This window comes from Dermacentor variabilis, chromosome 1, assembly GCF_050947875.1.
Source record: "Dermacentor variabilis isolate Ectoservices chromosome 1, ASM5094787v1, whole genome shotgun sequence".
In the NCBI taxonomy this organism is placed as follows: Eukaryota; Metazoa; Arthropoda; class Arachnida; order Ixodida; family Ixodidae; genus Dermacentor; species Dermacentor variabilis.
The window spans coordinates 251603439-251629329 of NC_134568.1; the positions used below are offsets into that span (position 1 = coordinate 251603439).

The window sequence follows — 25891 nt, forward strand, 5'->3', positions numbered from 1 at the left end:
CAGGCCGGTTACTCCAGCGGCTGCTGGGTACGGCTCGGCCACGTGGGCTCTATCTTGACAGTGATTTCCGATGGGGGACAGAGCGCGCCGAGTGCTGATAGCTTCGTTTGCATTATGTTTTCACGGCTTAGTTCGCGTTGAAGCGAGAGGCAGCATGAAGGTCAATTCGTTCGTTGCTGCTGCCGCACTTCCTCACTCCAGTGTTTGTACAGCGAGTTTCCGCGGTCATCGAGTGAGGTGTGTTCACGCTTGCTTGTGTGGGGATGACACCACGCTTGTTAATTTAGTTAGTAAGCGAATGTTGGCAAGCTTGCACGGCCGATAAGACTACTATCTTTACTTCATATAGCTGTCCACTAATTTTCTATTCTAATCAATGCTTCGCCTTTCGTGTGAAACTGGGACCTTCTTTCTTGTCAACTTATGTGCGTGCTATTTTGCTCTTTTGAGCACTTTCGCTTACTTGTGCAATTGTGCGTGTGTCTGAGTGTCATTTTACTCTAAAAATTAAATTATGGGGTTTTACGTGCCAAAACCACTTTCTGATTATGAGGCACGCCGTAGTGGAGGACTCCGGAAATTTCGACCACCTGGGGTTCTTTAACGTGCGCCTAAACCTAAGCACACGGGTGTTTTCGCATTCCGCCTCCATCGAAATGCGGCCGCCGTGGCCGGGATTCGATCCCGCGACCTCGTGCTCAGCAGCCCAACACCATAGCCACTGAGCAACCACGGCGGGTCATTTTACTCTCGTCTGTGTGATTGTTTACTTCTTCGCAGCTGTTTTTTGCCCTGCGATTAGGTGTAGCCGGTGCCGGCCACTAAAGGCACCAACCTCTCCTGTATTTCTGTATCAACAAAAAAGTGGTCTACTCTATATACTGCTCACAGGAACGCGCAAAGGCATCGTGCACATAGCCTCATGATTGCTCCTTCAAATAAGTCCGCGAGTTTCTGCCAAGTTTTCATATGTAATGACAAGTGTTCTAGACGCGAGTGCGTCAGTGTTTTGGAGATAAAAATTCCCAGACTCCTGTGACCTTGATCCTTGATGTGATGTGACCTTGATTTTTTTTTTAATCCTGTGGTTGCTATTGTGCGGTTGCGATCGCGGTCATCGTTTTGTTGTCGCGCCATCCACCGCTTTGCTAAAGCCTGTCTACTTTTGCTTACCGTGCCTGAACGCAAGCGTGACGAACTAACGATTTAGCTTGGCCTATTTCCTAACTCAGAAATTCTGTTCGCAGTGAAATAAACTTAAGGGATCGAAGAACAAAGCTCTTGGTCAATAGCCCATAGTGGTTATGAGCCATCAGCAGATACAAAAACATACATACAAACAAACAAACAAGCAAGCAAGCAAGCAAGCAAGCAAACCAACCAACCAACCAACCAACAAAGAAAGCTCTACCTGTCCCGTGAAAGGTTCCGTGGTGTTCCCCGTGTACAGATGGTACAAAAAGACATGATTAAGGATATGCGCAGAACGTCGCTGAACTCCGTTGCTATGCCCCATGTCTCACGTATTAGCCACCAGTTGACAGTCACAGAGCTGAAAAAAATGTGATAAACAAATAACAATTAGTTGCAATTATATTTCATAGAGACCGTATTGCACTGGCCTTCTCTTTTGTTCCTTGATTGTTCCTTGAATTTTTGTTCCTTGAATTATGATAATTTGTTTTCTTTCAAGAAACGCGCTGACTCAAAACGAAGAGGCAAAAGGGAAACACAAGTTGACAGGACAAAGCTCGAACTTTTGCTTCCTTTTCGTCTCTTCGTGTATAGCGCGCTTTTAAGTCAGTTCGTTCCTTAAAAGAAATAAAATGAACCAACTAGCCCTATATATTGCTCTGTTGATAATTTGTTATTCCCTTTGCTGGGTTTGACCTTCTTTTTTATTGCAATTTTTTCAGTGGAAATATTCGTAGACCCCAAGGTAACGCAGCAGTTGTCATTTTAAGCGTCTTTGCCGCCGATATAACAAGATGTAGCGCATTTCCTGATAAGAATTAGCTTTTTTCAATTTTGTGGAACGAGGAGGGCATTGTGTAAATTAAGATGTTCAAAAGAGGCTGCGCGGTCTAGAAGATATTAATTGAACGCGGCATCATCCCTCTTTCGCTTAACTTCGCTCGTTGTGTGCACAAAAACACGCACGTCTCACGGCTGCACACGACAGGATGTCGCGATAGCAGTTACTTATGTAGAACGTGGCGGTTTCTGACCGAGGTGATGTTTGCGAACATCGATGTTAAATTCCATGTACCCGCTTTCCGCTATACACGCATGTAGGAAGCGATAATTCAATCCCACAGGAGGTATGTGCAGCGGTACCCGTCGATGAGAAAGTTTTGTTTCTGCTCCCTCGATCATCGCTGGCTTTCGTAATCGTTCAGAGTCAGTGAACGAAGTTTGCGATTTTCTCGTTCTTCATTGCCACGTTAAAAAGCTGGATATTGCATCGCGTTATCCGGCCGATGGTGTTTCAAAAAAAAAGGAACATTCGCCTCGACATATTGTGGTAGATGAATTTCAATTCCATGCGCTTCAGTCAGGTTATTCGCGCCAGGTTGATGACCACGGTATGGGTAGCCTAATAGCCGCGCGGCATGGACGCAGTAAATCCTTCGCCACAAAAATCTTGTAATTTTCCGATTAAATGGGCAGCAAAATGTAAAAGAAAAGGCAGCAAGCTATTCCAGGCATAGAGTTTCCTAGAATTACTAGAGGGAACTCTGGCGCTGCGATCGTTCAGCCACCATGGGAACGATGGGAAGTGCATGGATTTGTCTGATCTTCGTGCTTGGGGCTTCAGACGTTCTTGTGGCTTTGTCTCTTACGTTTTATCTGTGCCTAACTTGGCGTAAATTTCAAAGCAATTGATACGTTTTAATGCAGAGAGTAATAACACTCGGCAAGCACGCGTAATCGTTGCTAATTGTAGTGGTTCCGCTTGTCCATGCGTCCGTGGCGTAATGGATTGAATATCGGGCTTCTGCGCTACAGGTCCTGTGTTCGAATCCTGCAGTCGGACAATTTTAATATTGCTTAGTTAATTATTTACAACGTAGCAAGTTCTTAAAAACGATCACGTTGCAAAGCCACGAAGCCATTTAAAGCTAGAAAGGCGAAGTTTAGGCAAATCCCTTTCCCCCACCACCCGTGTAGGGTAGCAGACCGGATGCTCGTCTGGTTGATCTCCCTGCCTATCCTTGCTTTTTTTTCTCTCTCTCTCTCAGGCACTACCCATCACTCCCATGCTCTGGCCTGCTTGCAGCTCCCGTAGACACTAGCGCCACGGTTACCTCTTGTAATTGTAAGAAACTTCCAGCGAAAGACCATGCAGTCGGGAAAAAATAAGAAGGTACATCGTACAAATATCTCAACACTCCCATCTGCAAACAAAAGAAAGATAATTTAAGATTTTATGCACATTCGTCGTTAGAATGATAACTTAAGCTTTTCTAGAAAGCCCATCCTGCAGTAGTTCTTGTACAGCAGTAGCATGAGAAAAGCAAGCTGCAGGAGGTGTGTATGCTCTTGAGTCCCTGGACCTACATTTAAGCGCGAAATGAATCGTCTTTACATAATATTTCAATAGAGCCACCATAACAGACAGACAGACAGACAGGAAGCTTTATTTGGTCCTGAGGGACTACGTTGTCGTAGTCTAGGGCTGCAACCGCGCCGGGGGCGGAAGACCGTGATCTTCAGCCCTGTCACAGGCCCTTTGGACAGCCCGAAGCTGGACTTGAAGGTCGTCGCTCTTGACGGCTCATTCCCAGTCTTCTTGCCTGTTGAAAGGCGACTGGTGCAACGCAGAACATTGCCACAGCAAGTGGTTCAAGGAGGGCCGTTCCTCGCCGCAGTCCACCACAACATTCTTTGAGCTCCTGCATGCATATGCTACACTGCAAGTTTCACCAAAATTGTGTTAGAAACCTTGCTTGCTTAAAACGTGCTGCCCACAGACATGAGCGCCAATAAACATTACGACATTTAATGAAGGGAATTCTTGTTTTATGTTTTGCTTAAATACAGCAGAACATAATTTTAGCGAAACCACATAAACTGAAAGCACCGATAGTGAACCGGATTCCCGGTTCCTTGCCATCTCCTGTATAGGTGTGGACATATTTTTCGCTATAGACTGTTTTATTGAGGGCGCCGCCATTTTGCGATCACAGCGCCGTCTATCGTCCGGTGCCATGCTGGTACCATAATGCCGTCATGTGGAATCGCGATGGAGGGTGCACAGCGAACATGCTGTTGACGACGAGTGTCAAGTTTTCGCGTTTTCCTGAAAGGTCTCAACAAATTGTTGCCATTGGGAAACTTCTTAGCGTGTCGTTACTGAGCTTTGAGTTTCGATATAGGATCAATATCGAACGGCGACGGGCCTAGATGCTGCGTCACATGTCCGACCGCGATTGAAATAGGAGCCGAGTCAAGTCTGAACATTGTTGATACGTGACATATGCCGTTGTATTATTGCATGTCTAGCCATGAACTCTATTAGGGTATCACGAAGGTGGTAACAACCATGGATGTTTCCCTGTGCCATTCGGTGTACCGCACCAGCGTACATTCGAATCCAGGTAACCGCGAAGCTAAAATGAAACACGTTTGTCTAGTTTTCGTCCTCCTAAAGTTTTCGCGGTACGATTTTCTAAGTATAGTTTACCTGGCACCCGGTCACCAAGCTTAACAAAATAAAGACTCTAAAATAAATCGACCGAAAGGATTGTGATTATGGAGCACTCAATAAAACGACCTGGTGACAGCGGCCGCGAATATGCTGCGGTCAACCAGACGCACGCGACGCATTGAAAAAATATTGTGTGCTCACTGGAGACCAAATCTTCTTAACATACACACAACGAAGCTGATGGCGTCAAGTCCTTTTTGCTTATGCTAGCAATCCAAAGCGGACGCTTGTCTGCAACCGCAGCGGCGGAGTCCATGGAGTCGCTGCGGCTGAAGATGCACTTCACATTCGCATCAGACAATTATTTTTGCCAAGCCCGTCCCGGATAGCGCTACAGAGACAAGTGAAGTTCGTTTCATGATCGGTCGTCTGGGAGCGCTGAAATAGTGACGCTACCATGCGTTTGTTTTTGTATTTCGCGGGCTTTGTTTTAAGGCAAGTACAAGAACCTCCACCAATGGTGCTCAGTTGCAAACAATTTAGTCGGCCATTTTTAAATGTGGTCTACAACTTTCGTATTAGCACTTTCCTGGTAAAGTCAATATATTAAAAGTTAGGTAATGAGCTTTACTAATTAATTGACTTTGCAAAACGAAAAAAAAAAACAATACCGTAGACTAGGCCGCGCGATTCTAAACACCACTGAGTTGGTTTCAGCCCCCTAGCACACTCCGTCGTTTTTAAAACATTGGTTACCTTTAGCTCGGACAGCCTGTATAGTCGGGGTAAGGAATGACTTCTTCACTACATCGGCAACAACGTCAATGATTCTGCTACCTAGTAATATCCGTTGGTGAACACCGAGCTTGCGTTTTTGTCTGCAAATACGGCGAGAAACTATAGCTGCTCTAGGAAGAAACCATGGCGCAGCATTTAGGGTTCAACTTCAAGCGCGTTAATCTCAATAAGTCCAAAAGGGTTGACCTGTTGAACGCCATCCGCAAATATTGCAGCTTGCTTGGATGATGTTCTTTTCTTTTTTTTTAAGTAAACCTTTTCCTCCTCCTTTTTTCTCGAAAGCCAGGGACTTCTCCCACTGATGCCTCTATAGATTTGGCCAGGAGAATGATGGCATGCTGGATATTGATATGCAGTCTTTCGAACCGCTTTCAAAGGTCAGGCATATATAGCTTTATTGCTGGTTTTAGGGTTTCGTGTAGTGTGACAGTGAACAGGAGGGAGACTTGGTGTTCTTGATACGCCATTTTGAGAAACAATTCTTGTAGAGCAGGAACAAGAGGAATGAAGAAAAAACGGCACTGCATGTCTCGTCTATTTTCTTCTTGCTAGACGGTCAAACGTAAACAGTCACGGGACTCGTAAGGCTTCCGTTAAGAACAGTGACACTTGCGCTCTTTTGGCGTTCAGTTATGGCTTTTTCGGATGAAATTGGCGCGGAATTCATTACTTTCCAGAAATCAGCAGCATGAGCTTTTTTCACGTCTGGAAGCGGTTATGATCTCCTGAGATGATAGGTTTCTCTTGCATTAGGGTCAATCGTCTGACTCTTTCGGCTAAGTAGTTAATACATCTAACTTTCATAATTTCTTCTCTAATTTCTACCTCGAGTTATTTTAATATGTATCCCTCTGTAGCGATACCGGCGAAATCACCTAATTAAAGTATTGTGCCTGCCTTACAGAAATTTCTAACGCATTTTATTAACCCCTTGTGGAACGTTCAGTGGTCTATGCGAGCCGCCATTTGAGCGAACGCCACACCCCCGCTACCATTCTCCCGCGTGCCTTGCAGGGCTGTAATTTCGTGTCTAGACCGTGTGTCTCGGCTAACGTTGCCTAGGCTGTTCAAGCACACCATCGACGCTACTCGTTGCTCTTGAACCTCCTTATGACAAAGTAGCATCCGACAGGAAGATACCTTCATCACATCTAATATTCGTTATTAGCATATATTCGTTAAATGCTCACATTGGCGAGAAAGACGAGAAAGACATTGTTTAGAAACACCCTACAAATTGATTTACATTGTTGTGTCTAATAATTCCTTATATCCATCTTCGTTGTGCCGAAGTTCGACTGTAGCACCTATAGGAGGCTGGTGAATGTGTTCAAGCCTGCGCAAGAATTGTAGTTTCAGTGCTCATTGATGGAATCTGTCGGTGCTGCGGCCATGGATGCGGAGAGCGTGCCGTGAGGACTGACAGTAGTCCTCGGGGCTGCTATGGCTCGGCGCTGCATTTGTACGGACAAAAAAAAATGTTTTAGTGTTAATGTAACGCATTTTTACGCAGGAAGGTGTCTTCTGTTTAGTTGCTGCGAACTAGATAACTGAGGAGACGAACATCCCAGACATCGAGCATTGCTTTTTTCCCCCTAGTGGCTCAACGCTATGTAAAGTGTAGGCCAAAATCGGAGAGTATTATTATTATTATTATTATTACGGTCACCCATCTGGCCCGGGCACGGAGCCACCTACCTCTGTCGCAAGAAAACCACAAACAATTTCAGAAAAAGAAATGCAGTCTTGTGAATTACCGACGCACACTCCAGCTATTTTCTTATAGAAAAATGGCAGAATTGCATCGACGTTCAGTGCAGAATGACTGTTCTGCAAGTCTGTGGTTCTAATCGAAGTTGCAGTCAGCCGGTAATTACATGTTACAAGTTGAATGCAGCCATCTGCAAGGGGTTATCCGTCCACTTAAGAAGCCCAAAGCGGTTCTACAGAAAACATTGAGCACGTTCGAACAGTTCTTCGAAGACAACGACATACTCAACACGTCGAATAGAATATGAAACGCTTTCTCTGATACGTATCCTTGAATCACCTGTGAAAGAGAAAGTGCGTTGAGACAATAAAGCATGCATTATGTTGTGCTGGGAGCTGCGGTATATCTGCGCCGACGTCTTCTGTCATGTTATTTTAAACCTCACGAGTAACTTGTGTCGCTTTTGTTACTGAAGTGAAAAGGGAAGAATGGGACTTTCCGCGAAATATCTGTGCAGGTGGGTCGTGGCAGGTATCATTTTAGTAGAACACTAACTTTTAAACCGTTGCGAAATTGCGACAAGATCTCGTTCTGGATGTTTCGTGCACTGAATGTCTTTATTACATTCTCATGTAGCTTTCTTTTGTTGTTGTTGTTGCTGTTGTTCATTCTTTTTTTGCGTATGCGTGCGCCAGTATGCACGCTGACCTTGACAGTTCGTTCTGGGCACGGTAAATAAATGATTATTATTATTACTATTATTATTAGTAGTAGTAGTAGTAATAGTAGTAGTAGTAGTAGTAGTAGTATTAGTAGTAGTAGTGGTGGTAGTAGTCAATTCACCTTGGCTTTTCTTGATTGTAAACTGTACCTTTTCATAGTTGTTTCATAGTTATTTCATATTTTTTAAGCATGAAACGCTTTTAGCTCCCGTTGTCGGGGAACTTCAAGTGACCTTGAGCCAAAAAAGCCGGAGCCGTTATCCATGCAAGATCTGAAGTGAAGGCACGACAACGACAGTAAGGTGTAAGTGTTGCATCAATATCACTAACAAGCAAAGAACTGCTTTACCTGAACGCGAATGCGCACTGAAAAACTGTGATTGCGCTCCCTGTATAAAATAGTGGCGTTTTTTCCTGATTAAACATTGTTGGAAGTGGCGCCCTGGGTATGTGTTCCTTCTTCATCCACCGTCGTTGTCGCGCCTTCACTTCAGATCATGCTTAACCAACACGCCCAACTATCCATCCTAACAACGTATATCCAGGCAAGTTGCGAGAACAAAACGAGATCATCTGAACAACCAGTCAAAACTTAAGAAAACTGCGGTCTCTGGCCCCCAGCCCTTTGTATAGGACCGCATTACATACACTAGTCACTGCCCAAACAAGTTACAAAAAATATTGCTTCCTAGCTCTTCCTAATGTTTGTTTACAATATCACTCAAGCTGTAACTTCTAGTACGCTGCAGTTTTATTTGTCATTTCCAATAGCGGACGTTAAAAAGGCAGATACAGAGCACCATATACCTCATTGTCACCTTTTGACACTGAGACAGGATTGCCTGGGGCCTTTTGAACACCAGCGGTCCGTGAGTTCCGCGCACGGGTCTTGCGTCTCCTCGAGAGATGGCGCCACGCTGCGTGGCGCCTCCTTCAGGCGCTTTTCTTCTTCTAGCTGGGCCGTGCGCTCTGTCTACCTGGCGTCTTTCGCTGCCTGCCGCGCCGCCTTCAGTCCGGTTTCTTCTTCTAGCTGGGCAGCGTCCTTTTGAACCACTGTACAGTATGGCATTGTGCAGTTGTTGCGCTGTAGCGTGGCGTGACCGTTGCGAACGTGCACTACACCCAAGTTGAGATTGCAGCTAGTATCATCTCCAACCAATCTGCTTTGCCGGCAGCCATTTCATGCTTACATCTACTCTCGTTTACAGGAGAGCCAGCAATTTTTACATCTATTTGTATTTGTACATTTATTTGTTTCTTGTTTTACCGTGCGCCAGCACTGAGACAGTATATAGGGTTGTTCTTGGGCACGTTCCCTCAGTGCAGAATGGGTTGCGTGACTAGGACTATATACCCTCATCGGTTGTCGCTGTAAAGCGTTTGTGCAAGTTTGAACTCCTGCCAAACACAGCAGCCGGCTGTTCTGAATGATCGTAAAGATCGGTGCCTAGGATAATTCAGCGCGGCTTTTATCTCGGAATATTGTCAGGCTCAATATATCTCGGGAAATACTTGAACACTCGGATTCCTTCGTTGTTGCTTCATGGTAATATACAGACTACGGAGTATAGTTGGCCCGCAATGCTTTCGCCAAACCTGCGCACTCTTACGAGACAACCCAACATCACATGTTCGAGCCGATGGATTAGCTTTGTTATCAGTGTGCATCGAGGCACAATCACGACGTAATCGCCGAAGAGACCCTGAAACACTTTTTTGTTATATAAAAGGACTCAGTGTAGACCTGTCTAAGACATTGTGCAAGAAAAGTTTCTCCGTAATTATTTTTCGACACCGCGAGGAATTAGCAGAGCTATACGACATTAAAATTCACATTACTTCGCGTTCATCTTCTTGTACTGGACCTTTTTGACTCTATAAGCCTTGATCGCCGAAGCTTATGTCAGCGTGCTGCTTTTCTCTTCTACTGTTCTAGTGCTTTAAGAAGCGATTTACTGCAAGGCGCCTCAGACTCGTGGATTCAAGTGCGCTGTTCTGCCAGCCTACCCTCTGCCGACTACCTGGGTGCAGTAGGAGAGACATCGATTGGACGCGACAGAGCTACTCTGCCACTGGCTTTCGCAGCCACTGTTCTACGAAAGGCGTTTTGTGACCTTGTAGGGAATAAACAGGAAAGTGCACGAGCTCGTCGGGGCGCGTGGAGAAAAAAAAAAACTCTTTTTAACAGAACCCTACGTCCCGATTCGTAGCCGCTGTTACGTCCCAACATCACAAAGGCGTTAATTAGACGTTTACCACGACGCAAATCCCCGCCCATCCATCAGCGCCTATCCAGATGTCAACGCAGCGTGGACACCGACTGTTGACGGTTCCACAAAAGGCCACTACCACTACCTGACGGTCTGAACTAATGATGAGAATGGCCAACATCAAGTGCTACCGAAGAACGACGGCAACTTTGGATTAGCAGGTTGCTATCCCGCCACATATTCCATACCATCGGGCTTCGGAGGCGGGGTTACGGCGGAGCGTTGCGATAGCATGGGCGTGGTATCGCAACGGGTTCAACTATTGTGATTTGCTGCTAGACAATCTTTAGATTCCCTAGTCGACTCGCTTAGGGTAGACGACGGTATTAAAAGCGGAGACTTTTTGTGCAGAGGGCGGAGGTGTCCTGATGTGAACTCGGACATTTATTTAACTTGCTCCCGCATGGAGAGAGCTTCCGTAATTGGAGCCGTGTAACTAAAACCCTTTTTCCTTCATTCCTACTACTGGACTTACTCGTCGATGGACTTGGTGGATTCATTGCCCTAACACCACCCAGAGCCGCAGCACCACGCATTGTGGGCAACAGGCATGAGAAGTATGCGTTGGCCAGTGAGTCTCAGTGTTACCGCCATGCTGAGTATGGCCTCCACTTCGCTAGATCATAGACCGCCGGCCACTCTTCGAGGCAAACAAGGCGTATATGGTAGGAGCGGGTGCTGCCCTGTCATTATTATTATTATTATTATTATTATTATTATTATTATTATTATTATTATTATTATTATTATTATTATTATTATTATTATTATTATTATTATTATTATTATTCAAAATGACGTCGGGAAATTAATGGATTATCTTGGTGCAAATGTAATTGACATCAGTCATTCTAAATCAAAGTTGGTTTGCTTCCATAGCCAACTCAAGCGTGTTTCACTTTCTTCTTCACTTTATCTGCACAGCTCTCGATGTATTAATTGTTCCTGCCCTCCAATAAAATTTTCGGACTCTGTGAATTATTTGGGCATATGGTTTGATTCTAGTCTTCTTTTTTCTACTCACTTATCTTACATATGTGCCAAACTTCTTAAAATCGTCTGTTTACTGTACCGCATCAAAGTGTTTTTACCCTTGTCTGTTAGGAAACTTTTGGTCCACTCGTTAGCCTACAGTGTGCTCAGATATGGTATTACAACATTTGTACATTGTTCTAGTACCTGGCATCACCGTGTAAATAGGTTGCTAAAGTGTATGTTAAAAAGTGTTACTTATGACGTATACAGACCACAAGGGATGAACCTTTTTCAGATGCAAAAAATGCCAAACATGCGCTCACTGTTTGTTCAAACAGTGGTACTTAAACACTTCTGGACGGATACCTTTAAAATACCCGCTGTGCCTTGCCGTCGTTTACGGCGTGCACCTGCTTTTTCAGTTCCTCACACACGTACCAGATTCGGCAGATATACTCGAGCCTTTTATGTTCCAGATATATTCAATGCCCTTCCTTCTGAAATTTCTTCCTGTAAGTCTGTACGCAAAATTCGCAAAACTTTAAGGGCATTGTACACAGAATGATTATAGGCGTCATATTTTTATTTTTCCTGTCATTGTTGAAACATGTCTTCGCTCTCTAGTCGTTTCATCGCTTTTTTTGTTTTCTTTGTTGTTGTTTTTTCGTGATTCTCTTTCTTTTGCCTTGTACTTTATCACTCGCTACCTTAGTTTTAAATGTCTTTTTGTTTTTATTTCTTGCAAAAGAAAGAAAAGTCAGTTTCTGGCTGAGTCTTGTTATTGACTGCCGGGTTTCGCGTGACAAGCCACTGTGATGGCTTAGGCGAACCCGATTTCTGCACTTATACTCGCAGATTTGATAATAAATTATTATTATTATTATTATTATTATTATTATTATTATTATTATTATTATTAGTTCTTATTTTTAATCTATGCGTGAGCCAGCATTCAGACCTCAGGTTTGTTCCTGGGTGCGTTAAATTATTTATTTATTTATTTATTTATTTATTTATTTATTTATTTATTTATTTATTTATTTATTGTACAGCCAAAAGCGCAAAGGACGAGCCGTCAGTGCTTCACTATGACAAAATCTACTTCCATTTTCATTTTGATAAAGAGAGCTTCATAGTTTAAAGCTTCTGCTGAAAAGCAAAACTGCACATCGCCACTTCTGCACCAACATGCAGCTAAAAGCGCGACGCGTCAAGCACAAAACTATCGCCCAACTTGAGCACGCGGCCGTTTAAAGCGTAGTTTGTAGCGAGCTCGACGCAGAGTGGTGTTGTCTGCACATATACTTCGGGCTCAACAGTGGGCGACACGCTCATGCAGCACACAGTGCTGCTTGAAACTTGTATGGGATCCTAGATGTGGATCGCGGCGATGCAGCAAATGACAGAGAAATGGTTATGGAAAGGAAGAGGGTTGAGGATGAACGTCAGCGTAAAGCGAATATGAACCAAGAAATGAAAGTGGCTGCTTTTCAAACTCAAATGGAGTCGCAGGAGTGGTCAAAGATGAATCAGCAGCAATCAGCTGCCAAAGACGGCTCGTCGCCGATGCAGATATCGGCCATCGCGAACTGAGACAAAGATCTCTCGTATATTTTATTTCCTCAGACATTCTGTGTTTCTTCTATATATATAAGCAGAAAATATTCTTCGGACTCAATTCTCCGTTCGATGCCCATGTGTCTCGAACACCCATATATGATGTGGAAATTTCATTATTGAAACACCCCTGTGTCACGCCGCCTGACCTATATAGGCGGCATGGCATCATCATTAAATCCAGGAAGTTCACAAGAACGTCAGCCTGCGACCGTTGCATCCTCCCTAATCTGTTTCCACAATCCACGTGGTCCCATATATAGGGACAGCAAGAGCCCTGCAGTCTACGTGGGAGCGCAGCAAAGCCGACTCGCCTCCCTTCAAGGCTCATGCCTGATGCGGCATGTTATACGCATTATAAGCGACTCGGTGTACTATACAACCGGTGTATTATAAGCACTGCGGTGTACGTATACAACCGGCCGTTCGAGCACAGTGCTCCGCATAGACCGCTTCCGCGTCGTTCACGTCTGACAGCGTCTCAGGATGTTTGAGTGCTGCGGCACACACCCGTTGTTACACCATTGTCCCTTTCGTCACAGGAGCGCCGACTCCACGGTGAGCCCTGCGAAATAACCCTGCCGTTTTGCACAGTGCGGACAGCAAGCAGAGACGACGTCGAACACGAACTCAGCCAAAACTACTTTCCATATTTCAGCTGAGTTCATAGAGAAGAATTTGCGAATCACTCGTGAACTCATGTTTTACGTTTTTCCTCTTAGAAGCGTTTCGTGTACCTTCCAGGAAACGTATTCTTTGTGTATAGTAGATAAGAGAAATAGCGACGGTGTGCATCGTTTATAATGCCAACATTCCCTACGAATTCACGTCCTAAGTATATTAGATAAAATGCAACTGGTATGGTACACTAATTCGCACTACAGGTGCCATAAACATATTGGGGTGTTTTCACGTGAATGTATAGGAACAACTAGCTCCTTGTAGAAGCACATTTTGCTCTGCTGTACACGCTAGCTTTCATCTCAAACGCATGCACGCGACGCACAATTAGAAATGATCGTAATTAAACTTGTTGAACGATCAGTACGAGACAGCAAAAGCGAGATATGCCAGGCTGATCCGCACCTGAGATGAGCTGTCACTCATGTATACACTTGAGCAGTGCGTCACAGGCGCTCTCGCCTGCTGCATTTTACTTTAACGTCGCGCTTCGGTGCCAGCAATTATTGCAAGTGCTGCAATGCGAAATAGCCGTGAAACTCTTTCGAATGATTGCCAAACTATGAAGTCGTGCCTGTTAATAACACTTCCAAAATTTTTATCATCTTCTTGTCACATTACAGATCCATTGCAATACGTCATTCTCACTGTACTGTTAAAGGTTCCTTCTTCTATATTTTTTTCACTCTCTCCTTGGTGTGTGTGTGGTTCTGTGTTTGGGTGTGGCGTCGCATGCATTTCTGGTCACGACGCACATGTATATCATGTCTGAAGTGCTGCCAATTGCTGTTATATTTAATAAGTGCGCATTTACTGATCATTTGTCAGATTAGTTTTGTTGCAACTCAATTCTTGCTGTATTGATTTAGTTTGCTCTTATGCTTAGTTGTGTGTTAAGAAGTTGCGCCACCCTTGACTGTGTCCCCCGTGTGTAATGCCTTTCGGGCTTTTAGGGCACTTGAATACTGTCTCGCGCATAAATCTGCCCAAATTCTGTATAAAACCAGAGGTCTTATATTCAGTGTTTATAAAGGGATGCCACTGTCCACGATATAGCACCAAAAACAGTTTCACTTTAGCAAATCATGGAATGTAAAACCCCAGAATTTAATTCAAGTGCACCGCTGTTCAAGTGAAGATACTTTTTATAGATGCGCCAGCAAATCACGTTCGTTCATTTCTGTGACGTCACGGTGATGGCGAACGTCTTTCTATATTGGCGTCCCTTGGGAACCAAGTTTTGAAGCTCGGAGGCATAGAGGGCAGACGCAGGACGGTTTTATTGACGGTGCTTGTACTAAATTATTCGGTTGTCATCGAGTATATTTTACCTAATGAACCACTGGCGCCGATCGTACTTTGGTCCCTTCGACATATATTGTTACTCTTCTGGATGTACGGTTTTTAAAGTGAAGCTTTCTCAGCAAGAGTCGCGCACTTTGTGGTCCGTTTCTTCTTCCCATCTCTATCGACTGCACAGGTGCACAATGACGTCATACGGTCTTGTATCGGCTTATATAGTGCCGAAATCGGGCCATACATCCTGCACACTTTCAGAACACTTAACTCTCACGAATGTCTAATCAGCCCTGGTCGACTGTGGCGTTTGACTAAAGATTGTGCGCTACATGTGCTCTTAGTTCAGTCACGTGATTTATACGTGATCACTCACGTGATTTATGCGTACACTAGCAAGCGATTTAAACACGCCGAAATCGTCAGCACATGGTCTTTCCGTAGCAGCAAAAGTAGTTGCGTTTCGCAAATGATTGGAAAAACGTAGTCTGATCTACTGACCACTCAGAATGGAGCAATTGACCTCATTTGACAAATATAAACGAGACTGCAGAAGACCATTTCGCTCAGTTGTGAATGGCGCCCACTCGAAAGATCCAGACAGCTGCGAACAAGGTAAAACCCAGAACCATACACACGCCGTAATCTGCAGATGAAAATACCTGCACATACTGCATACTGTGTGTTGTGTTTCAATGTACCGATATTCAAAAGTAAGAAAACTTCGGTTACATGGGCAGATACCAGGGATGCGTGTTCTGCCTAATTTTTGTTCTACACAATGCGTGACCTTCACAATTCCCCTTCCTTCTCTTAACATAGTTCGAATACTATCTCCAAGCGTGTACTGTTAATTTTTTGTGTGAAAAAAAACAAACAGAGAAAGTGTCGCGATATTTGAAACATATATTTTATGTTGGTTTTTTAAATTGCACTAAAATAATCTGTTTAAATTTCTGCAAATTTAGAGAAAGAAATTCACGCAGAAGCTTCTACGGGAGTGGTTTAAGTATGCATACGCATTTTTCCACTTGCTCAACTCCAAGAAGCTCGGTGTCATTATCAACGTTATGAAACTTGACCCGAACAGTATAAACCCTTATCAATCCTTAACCATCGTTACCAATGTCATCGGACTAGGTCCGACCCTTAACGGTTCTTGTCAACCTTATCGGACTTGATTCGAGCCTTATCAACCCTAATCAGTCGGTATCAACCTTATCGCAATCGATCCAATACTTATCAACGCTTATCGGTCATTCTCAACCTTATCGGACTTAATCCGAGCCTTATCAACGCTCATCGGTTCTTATTAACCTTATCTGATTTGCTCCGGCCATTATAAGCCCTTATCGCTCTTTTGCACTCTGCGCATCCACGCCGAACCACTATCAACCGTATATATACCCCATATATCCGTATATATCCAACCGTATATCAACCGGCCCATATAACCCCTCGTCACTCCTTATCATCCTTGTCAACTCACTGACTGTTTATTTGTGCATGTTGCTTGACATCAAGCTCATGAGCCCCCAGAGATCGGTTGCATTTTGGTCGGTGAAGGGACGCCCCAACGGAAGGCTCATCTCGCGGTCACCGAGATTCATCAGGGATGTGGCGTGTTCGGCATTAAATTTTCGCTAAGTCGGAATTTTCCTGATATTTACAACGCTCCAAGTCGGCTCTGCATGTGACCCTAGAGGTGGCTTTTATTCCGCCATCACCAAATATTTCAACAAAACCTTCATAAAAACTGTTCTCATTTGGCAGTTGTTCTGTGCTTCCGGTACAACACGTTCAAATGGTTCAGATATAATCACCTTCTGCAAGGGGCTGTGTTTAGGCCAGCCTATGAGTGCAGCAGATATTTCTTTGAGGGAGGCTGTGAAAATGTAACCCATACTAAAGCGAGCCTTGAGAAAGTGAATGCCTTCAATAACCTCCTTCAAGAAGCCTCATGGAGCCGGTGGGGCATCTCTGACCGATGACGACACAACTATTTCTGGAAGGTAATTGAGTAATCGAAGTTGTAACGTCCCTCTCAGAAATTGACTGTTTACATCACGAAAGAACTCATAGACACATTGTTTGCTGTTCCCCATTATCGTGCGACTTATTTCGAAAGTTATTACCTAGATGTACTTAAGCGTGCCCGCCCGTCGAATGATCATTCCTCCAGCGATCAAAACCTTTTTTTCTTTTAAGTTACATTCGGTAACTCTTCCTGTCAAAACCTGGTTCGAAAGAAAGGGGCTGTTTCGTTCCATGGTCGACAAGCTGCGGTTTGTTCCACATACCGAAACAATTGATCACTGTTTTGTACATTGTAAGTATGCCATGTTCTTCTGAGACTTTCTCCAAAGAACAATTAAAGAAGATTTAGATATCATACCATACCATTTAGATATCACACCATTACATTTAGGTGCACGTTAAGGAACCCCAGGTTGTCAAAATCGTGCGCACGGAATGGCGGAATGGCACTTCCCGCGCCCGGAGCTGTCTGCAGACGGGAGGACGGAAGAGTCGTCACCGGTTGTTGGAAACCGAAAGCTTATCGGTCATTGGCTGTGTCGCAACGGTCGTAATATCACAGTCGTAAACGTTGCCGACCCTTTAACACTCTCACCCACGATTTTCGCGTGAATTGCGCACGTTGGTACCTTTACGTTCGCAGTCTGAACTAGACGCATACGCTTGTTGTGCTTCCGCTTACGCATTTTACGAAAAATCGGCGCCTTACGAACGTAGTCTGAACATAGCATTACGGGACAGACGGACAGCTTTTCTCGTTGGTAGGCATAGAAACGCTCACGTATTCAAAATATCGTTCGATAGTTAACTCCATTGGGGGAGTAACATTTACTCCCCTCCTGATTGCAGCTACACACTTTAAGAAAAGATTACACCCTTTGGAGTGTATATTTGCCACACAACGATAATCGTCATCTGTCTTGCCCGCGTTTCCTTTCTTGAAAACGCTGCGCTCGTTACTTTCCTGTCGGGAATGCTATGTCATGCTGATAACGCGCATTCCATTCGTTACTGGAAAGTACCGGGCTCGCCGCGTTAAAGAAAGGAAATGCGGACAAGACAGATGACGATTATTGTTGTGTGGCAAATATACACCCCAAAGGGTGCAACTGTTTTTAGAGTGCACTAAAAAATTCACTCCTTTTGGGGTGTATATCTGCCACACAACGATAATCGTCATCTGTCTTGCCCGCGTTTCCTTTCTGGAAAACGTTGCGCTTCTTACTTTCCTGTCGGCAATGCTATGTCATGCGCATGCCGTTGGTTACTATGAAGTACCGGGCTCGCAGCGTTAAAGAAAGGAAATGCGGACAAGCCCGATGACGTTTATTGTTGTGTGGATGATGCATGCATCATCCCACACAACCATATAGAACATAGGAGGTGCGACCAATGACGAGACATCTGGCGCCAAGACACCCGGCACTACACGACACATCCAAGTACCCGCTTTAGGAGTTTATACAGCCATGCTCTGAACGGCATAACTCGCCTTGACGGCAGAGGTAGCTCATTCAGAGACTAAGACCAATTGGCTCGCGCATACGAGATCTATCTGCGTAAACTTGCGTGGCTGGTGAAGCTGCATATAAATGTCAGTTGAGGATGGTAAAGAGACAAACAAATCTCATTTCGCTCACCGTATTGACGACAAATTTTGCACTTTGCCGTATAGGAACCAATTATGTTCAATCAAGAAAAATTCTGTTTTTGACCATAAACGGAAAAAAGTGATTTTTTGAAATGAAATACTCGGTTTCTTCCAATGAAAAACATTTCTGTAGTAAAAATAGAAATGCTTTCTTTATTCCCCGTTTTGTTCGCATTTTATTTTTACCATGTAGAGTAAATAAATTAGCTTGGTGCTAACTCAGCGCACATGCAAGCAAATTGCGATTTTGTACATGGGCAGTCTGGGGAACTTGCCATCCTTTTCCCCAGGCTGCCCATCCACAAAAGGTTGTCCCGAATTGCCTAGGTTTTTTGTTTTTTCTTCATAAGAAGGACGCACCGTCTACTGGCGAATAGCGTACAGCGCTTCGTCTCAGAGGACTGTCTTTCCGTAGGCTCCATAAGGACGTCCAAAGTGGAAGCACCGGAGCTACTCATCGGCATGTCAGTTGAACAATTAGTAAAGGCAAGGCGCTGAAGACCAGGACTCAAGAAGAAGAACACAAACGACAGGACCGGCGCCCGGTCCTGTCGTTCGTGTTCTTCTTCTTGAGTCCTGGTCTTCTGCGCCTTGCCTTTACTAATTAAAGCTTGAACCAAGTAGCACAAGCAAGAGTTTTACTTCAGTTGAACAAGGACGACACAGAGTCAACACAATTCCGCAGTCGCGATATAGAGTTTATTAGTAATAAATAATAGGAATATAGACATATACAATTTCAAGTTTTTCGTCTCAATGGTCGTATGTACAATGCGGGAAAAGTGGAAGCACTTGCCAACTCAAAAACAGAAACAAATGCGTTCTCCTGGGAACCACAACAAACAAAACCGCGTGTTATTTTTTTTCTCCCTTATTTTTATTTCTTTTGTCACTTTTTTCCCGGGACAAGTGGCCACACAGGTCGTCGTACGGTGCTCCTTCCCTTCCCGCCCTCGTGCTTCTTTTTTGTTTTGTTTCGCACCACCAGCCCCGCGAGCAGCCGCGAGGGAGAGCGACGCTCGCCGGGACACAGTCACACGCGCAGACACGCTGAAAAGCCACTCACACGCACAGCAGCTGTGCTAAGAGGGGACCCCGGACATGCGGCAAAACGCAACGGTCTCGAGAGAACCAAGCAAATTAAATGAGAAAAAAAAAAACTGTCGCGAGACAGAAAACAGAACGACAGCTTTTTGTCCACATTTCCACCGGGATTGATTGAGACGTGGCTGTCGCCAGCGCGCACCGATGGAAGATGAGGTGCGCTTGCCCGCGAGGGCTTTCCGGGTTGAAACCCTGAACCGCCGCAAGAATCGCCAGAGAACGGGGAAGAGGGGAGGAGGTGCGAGAGCGTGTGTGTGTTTGTGAGAAAGAGAGATCGACATGCTAGATAGACATACGGAGCGCAGGTTGAGAGATGTCGGGGGATCGCGGGAGGCAGGCGTGCCTGATTGCAAGGAGACGAGTGCGCAGGTTCCTTTATATAACGAGATACAGGCTACAACAACTTTCGCCAGCTTAGCACTTTTTTTTTTTACGTCCTCTTTACAGAAATCACGGGGCGGCGCTCGGACCACCAGCGGGGGCCGAGCCCGCGCCCCGAGGGCCGAGGCAGGGCCGCGGCCAAGTACGACGTGGCAGCCGCGACCGGTGCGCACGCCACTTCCAGGGATGGGGGATTCCTCCGCGCCACGCAGCGTCATCGGCGTGATATGCAACATCATTTCGGCGCGCCGCTAAAGGGCTCATTCCGGGGCACCAGCGGGGCGCGTTTAGTGCCTCCCCGAAGTGGCGCGCCACGGTCCGCCGAGTCGCACCGCAGTGAGAACGCGATTGCGACCAGCACGAAGAGGGCGTCAGACAAGTACTTCTATAAATTACGCGGCCCCCGCCAACAAAGGTGGCGCGCCTTCTCCGAAGTTGTCACAAAGAAACTCGGGAATAGCGGCCGTGCTAATGCGCGCGCACCAAGAGCGCGCAGAATGCGGCTCTGGCGGCAAGCCCCAGCGACGAAATTTCCTTATTATCCGCGTAAACGTATCTGGCGAGGGGGGAGGGTCTCTTGCCGTTTGCGGCGCGCCACTCGCGCCAGGTCTGTGCGCAAATCTACGTGCCGGATACATAATAGAAAAGATGCCGCCTGCCAACAGGCAGCTCGGCCGCGGTCTCCTGGACGAGTTTTCACCTACCCAAACTGACACCCCAAGTGAAAATACATGGCTGCGCAGCACCATTCCCGGAATCTTGCACGCGACAACAGCTCTCACCGGTTATTGCGTCGTTTCAATCTCGCCGGCTCGGCTGCTCGCGTGCCGCATTGCAGTTTTCAAATTACGATCTCGGCCCTTATTCCCTTGCTCCTGTGTGTGTGTTTTCTGGCAGGCCCTAGATGACGGCCTTCTGTACGCGCGCACCTCGCGCCGCGGTCCCCGCAGAGCAATCGGCCCAGTGCTTAGGCGCGGCGCGCCCAGCGAAGAAAACGGCTACGTTTCTTTTGCTTGTTCGTGCCCCCCGTGAATGACCCGCACGCGGCGAAACAGGCAACAAAGCAGGCTCGCTGATCCTTTGCAGCGACGGCCCCTGCTGGCGTGTGGCGAACTTTAGCGGCGACAGTGAAAGACGAACAGAAAGAGCTGCAAGAGAACAGGCGCGAGCTGGGCGGCCAAGATTCTCGCGGTCTTGCCGAGTGATAATGTGTTAAGACTGCGCACAGGCCTATCTCGTCGCGCGCATCTTTGGTTGTTCAGACGGCCGTGGAACAGCAACCAGCCGCAGAGGGCCGGCTTTTGCCATCTGTAAGCAACCAACTGAAGCCGTCCTAATGAAGATATTCGCAAACGCTTTGCGTTTTCAATACAAACGTGAGCATCAGCGTGCATGAGGATAAAAGCAACTGCCTGAAACCGACGATCCATGCGTAGTTCATTCTTGGTAATCACACTCAACTATAGTACAATATATGCATGTAGGACTTGAGACCCCACGAAGAAAAAAAAAGGGGGAAAAAAAGAGAAGGTCGTTTCTATATACACGTATAAAGGCATTTCCCAGCACGGTAAACCGCGCAAGCACTACAACATCGACTCATCGCTAACTCGCGCTGTTCTTTTGAAGAACTCAAAAAACAAACACAGCATCACAAGGTTTGATATGGAACACCGAGGTGCACTGCTGCAGGTATGTGGTCACAAACAAGGGCTGTCGCTCGGAATAGTTGCAGAAACGTTTCTTGCGGTTGCTACTCCTGTGGAACACCGGAGAAAACACGCAACATAGAGAACAACCTCTGAGCTACCGCTGTCCCGTCCTTCTACCACTGTTTTCCGAACACACAGGACGGGGTATTTGGGGAAAGAACCAGCGCAGCCTTTAAACTCTATCGCCCGTGCGTCAAATGCCTTATTGCAAACACTGAAAATTTTCCACTTCCCATTGATATGTAATCAATGACAAGAGTGAGCTCCAAAATAAAGAAGAAAAAAAAAGACAGACGGAAAGAAGACAAGAGGGCGTACACATCACGGCACGTTCATAAATTAAGGAATGTTGGTTCTGACGCGCAATTAAGGTAGCCAGCCAATGCCTTCCAGGCGCCACCTCGTGACTGCTACCGGCGCGTGGAATTCTCTTTTGCTTGAGCATTGCCACTCTGTGGATTGCCAGGCGACTAGCGTCCCCCAGCCTGAACACTTGGTTGCGGGCAGCCGCATTAAGGTCAGTTAAGTAACGGTCGCCCAGATCTTTAAGTGAAGACCCGATCGCCGGAGGCGGCGTAGTTGGGCATAGGCTGGCCATGCTCACACAAGTTCACTCAAAGAGTCTTGAGTCCACAGACTGTCATCATCACAAACGGGGTTCGAAGAACGAGGTGTCGAAAGAATGAGAATCACATGGAAAGATTGCTCCGCGTCCCAGCTTGGCGAGCCACACAACTGTCCGGCCGAGTCCCTGGGGGTCACACGTACTTACTGGACAACTGCTTGGCCAGTTCCGTGTACTTGAGAAACTTAGAGTGCGGGCTCTCGTCGGCAGGAGCCGCTGGCGAGCTGGCCGGCGGTGAGGCAGCTGGCGAACCAGCCGGCCCGTGGCTGCCTGCGGCGCCCTGCGACGCCTCCTTGGGCGCCGGCTCCTTGGCCTTCCAGGTGGGCGAATCACCCGGCGTCGCCGCCGAGCCGTCCTTGATGAAGTGCATCTTGGAGAGGTGGTGCCGGTAGGCGCCCTTGGACACGAAGTGTGTATCGCAGAAGGCGCACTTCATGAGCGAGTCCGAAGTGGCTGCGTCGTTGCAGGCCCAGCTGAAAGCCAGGATAGAGCCAGGGCTCGCCGCCTGCGGCGCGTTGGCGCGCGACAGGTGCGCGTCCGTCTTGTCCAGCAGTTTCTGCAGCTCCTTGAGCGGATGGTCCGAGACCGCGTCGCCTTCGCCGTTGTGCTGGCCGCGCCTGGAGCGCGACGAGCTCGCGGCTCGCGGGTTCTGCTTGGCCTTGGGAGATGCCGTCTTCATCTCGGCCAGCGGCGTGTCGCAAGACGAGGACGACGACAGATCGTCCGTGTCCGGCCCGCCGCGCTCAGACGACCTCCGGGAAGGCAACCCGTCCGCAATCACCAGGTCGTCTGCGCCCGGCGAGCTGGCTCTCGTCGACACGGATTCCGCGGGCGACCGAGGTTGGCTGAGGCGCTCCGGGTCGAGCACGGGCGGCTCCGCGTCCTTGTCAGGCGAAGACACGCCGCTGCGGGGCGAAGCGTGGTTGGCCGGCGTCTCTTCGGAGGGGCACGGCGACGCGAGGCCTCCCGTCAGCCTTGGCGAGTGGCCAGCCGACTTGATGGCACCGTAGCGAGGTGAGCCCGCTGGGTGCCATGGAGGGTAGACTTCCTCGTCGATGCCGAGTCGCTGCAGTATCCCAGCCGACGTAGGCCCTCCGCGCTTGCCTTTACTGTCGAAACTCTTCTCGATGAGTCTTTCGATGGCGTTGAGGACCGACGTTGAAGACGATGACGTGGAATTGGGCCTCTTCTCCGACTCGGCGGAGGCCGCGCGATCGGGCTCGGCAGACTGCGGACGCGGCGACTCCAGCGGCGGCGGCGGAGGCGGAGGCGTATCGTCCTCGGCGCTTTTGCGCGACTCGTTGGAAGAGCAGGGCTCGGGTCTAGCCTGCTGTTGCAACGCGGTCTTGAGCAACTGCTGCGAGCGGCTGCAGCTTTTGATGTGCTGGACAAAGTCTTTGGCGTCCACCTTCTCGGCGCACTCTTCGCAGGCAATCTTGCCGTCGGACTCAGCAGCGCCAAGCGGACTTGGCGACGTCTGGTTGCTCGGTGCTCCAGAACGTGCCGTCATCTCCATACGTTCCAGTTCGAGCAGCTTGCGAACAGGCAGCGACTTCTTGCGCCGCTCACGCGTCTGTCGGCGCCGCCCACCACCTTCAGTAATGGAGCGGAGAATATGTTCCTTGTAATGAGAGTTCTTCACCATGTGGTAGCTGAGTTCTTTCAACGAGCCGAACGCCTGGTCGCAGACCTTACACGTGAGTACCGCGTTGACTTGCGACTGATTAGCGAGCTTGTCCTCCGGAGTCCGCCACGAAATTATCTGCTCCTGGCTGATTATATTTGTGTAGTGCTGCGTGACCCTCATGTGCGTTGTCATGTCGGCAAGCGACTTGAACGACTGTCCGCACCACATGCACTTGAGGATCTGCCTCGTCTGTTCAGCGCCTTTTCCCAGCCAGACGTCTTGGCCACGAACCAGTTTTCGGGGCAGGGGCACGCCGTCTTTCGTGGTTGCGCCAGAGGCACCTGGAGGTGTGGCCGTAAGCTTTGGCGGGGGAGGAGTCGTATGGCCTGATACGGGCGGCGGTGGCGGTGCAGCTGCATGCATCCCAGCCATACCGCAGCGTGGAGATTGCTTCATGTGCAACGTCATGTCTGCCAGTGACTGAAACGATTCCTTGCACCAGACACATGTGAAGACATCCTTGGTCTGCTCACCACTCCGGCTGATCCATTGACTTTGCCACGGGTTCTGCCTGTTCGAGGCTGGGCGGAACGCATCTCCCTTGGTAGACGTCTTTTCAGGAAAGGCTATTTTCATCGCAGAGCTCGTTGCATGACCTAATTCGGACGAGGTGCTTCGTTCTCGTTTAACCTTGCCGTTCCAAGAGTGATGCTGGTGATGTGGCTCAGAGCCAATAGCCCTGGCGCCCATGCTCACTGGCGCCGGAGCTGACGGCATTCGAGCCCCAAGCCAGGGCCCTCCGGGAGTCGGGTCTAGCCGGCCCAATTTTGCAGGTTTGTGTTCGTGCGGTACCGTTCGCGCTCTTCGTCGTGACACCGACAAGTCTAGTGGCGAATCGGTGGCCCCGTTAGCTGAGGGGCCTTCCGCGACCGGCATGTCTTCATCACCTGACTCCGCCACATCGCTTCCCGATGGCTTCTTGAGGCTAAAGTCCAGTGGGGCGTCCTCTTCGCCCGCAGCCTCTTCGTTGATGTCATCCCCTTCTTCCTCTTCTTCCTCCTTCTTGACGACGACCATGGGCGCAAGGACCGGTGGCGCCTCGTCGCGCGCAGAGGTGCTGGTCTTGCGCAGCGGTACTTCTCGGTCGTCCGGCTCCTCTTTGAGTGCCGCCGGCTCGGCAGCCACATCATCTTGCATGGGCGATGAGGGAGCTTTGGGCGTCGCCGCCGAAGCACGCTCGCTGTCCACCGGTGAACACCGCGGCTCGGCAGGAGGCGTCTCGGCCAGCACCGGTGGCGACGTGCTTCGCGTGTCGCTTGTCACCGAGCCGTCCTCCTTGGCTTCGTCGGCAGGAGCGTCCACCTTCGCCTCGCCTTCCTCCCCTGCGAATGTGCAAAAAAGAAAGGAAAACAGGGTCAGATAATGGGCGACTGGGGAACGTTCGCATGAGTGCGTAGCTCGAAAGTACGAGACGGGAGGTAGGGAAAAGATAAGGGGTAAGAGCATTAATGGCAGGAAATAATAGCTGCCATGAAATATAAACGCAAACGGCACGATCCATTCCTTCTTGCGCTCTTACGGCTACCTCTAAGCCTATATAAATTCACAGTACATGACAAATAGAACACTACTCGAGCGTCAAGAGAACGCTCTTAATATTACTAGCTGAATCGTGGAAAGTTGCAGCAGCAAGAGTGACTAGAAAATTTCTGCGTGCCACGCAAAAATTATTTTCCAGAAATTGCTTTCCTTTGTTTCTTCAGAATCACCAGGAAATCAAGATGCGAGTAAAATTTAGGCGCACCCGAATGGCGCAGTAGGTACTAGTGCTACTCTTTGGTACCCTTTGTACATCATATTTGACGACAAGCATCAGAAAGTAAGATTAATGGCTCCAGTTTCCTTCTTCTTTTTTTTGTAAGCACAGATGGTCATCGTGCTCGCTTATCGCGACGCGGAAGGTTATCGATAGCGCTTAACAACTGCTATACCGCCGACAGTGAAAGAAAAACACCGCGGAGTCCCCTTGTGCT

General features: G+C 47.7%; 1 protein-coding gene across 2 annotated transcripts in view; it reads right to left on the bottom strand.

The window, feature by feature from the left end:
- Positions 1-19086: 19086 nt before the first annotated feature.
- The window catches only part of LOC142560823 (protein tiptop-like), a 470396-nt gene continuing 463591 nt past the window's right edge, over positions 19087-25891 (bottom strand). For both annotated transcript variants that reach the window (XM_075673206.1, XM_075673198.1), the window contains exon 2: positions 19087-25240. In XM_075673206.1, coding sequence (XP_075529321.1) covers positions 22365-25240 — 2876 coding nt within the window. In that variant the 3' untranslated portion in view covers positions 19087-22364. The remainder of the gene's footprint in view (positions 25241-25891) is intronic.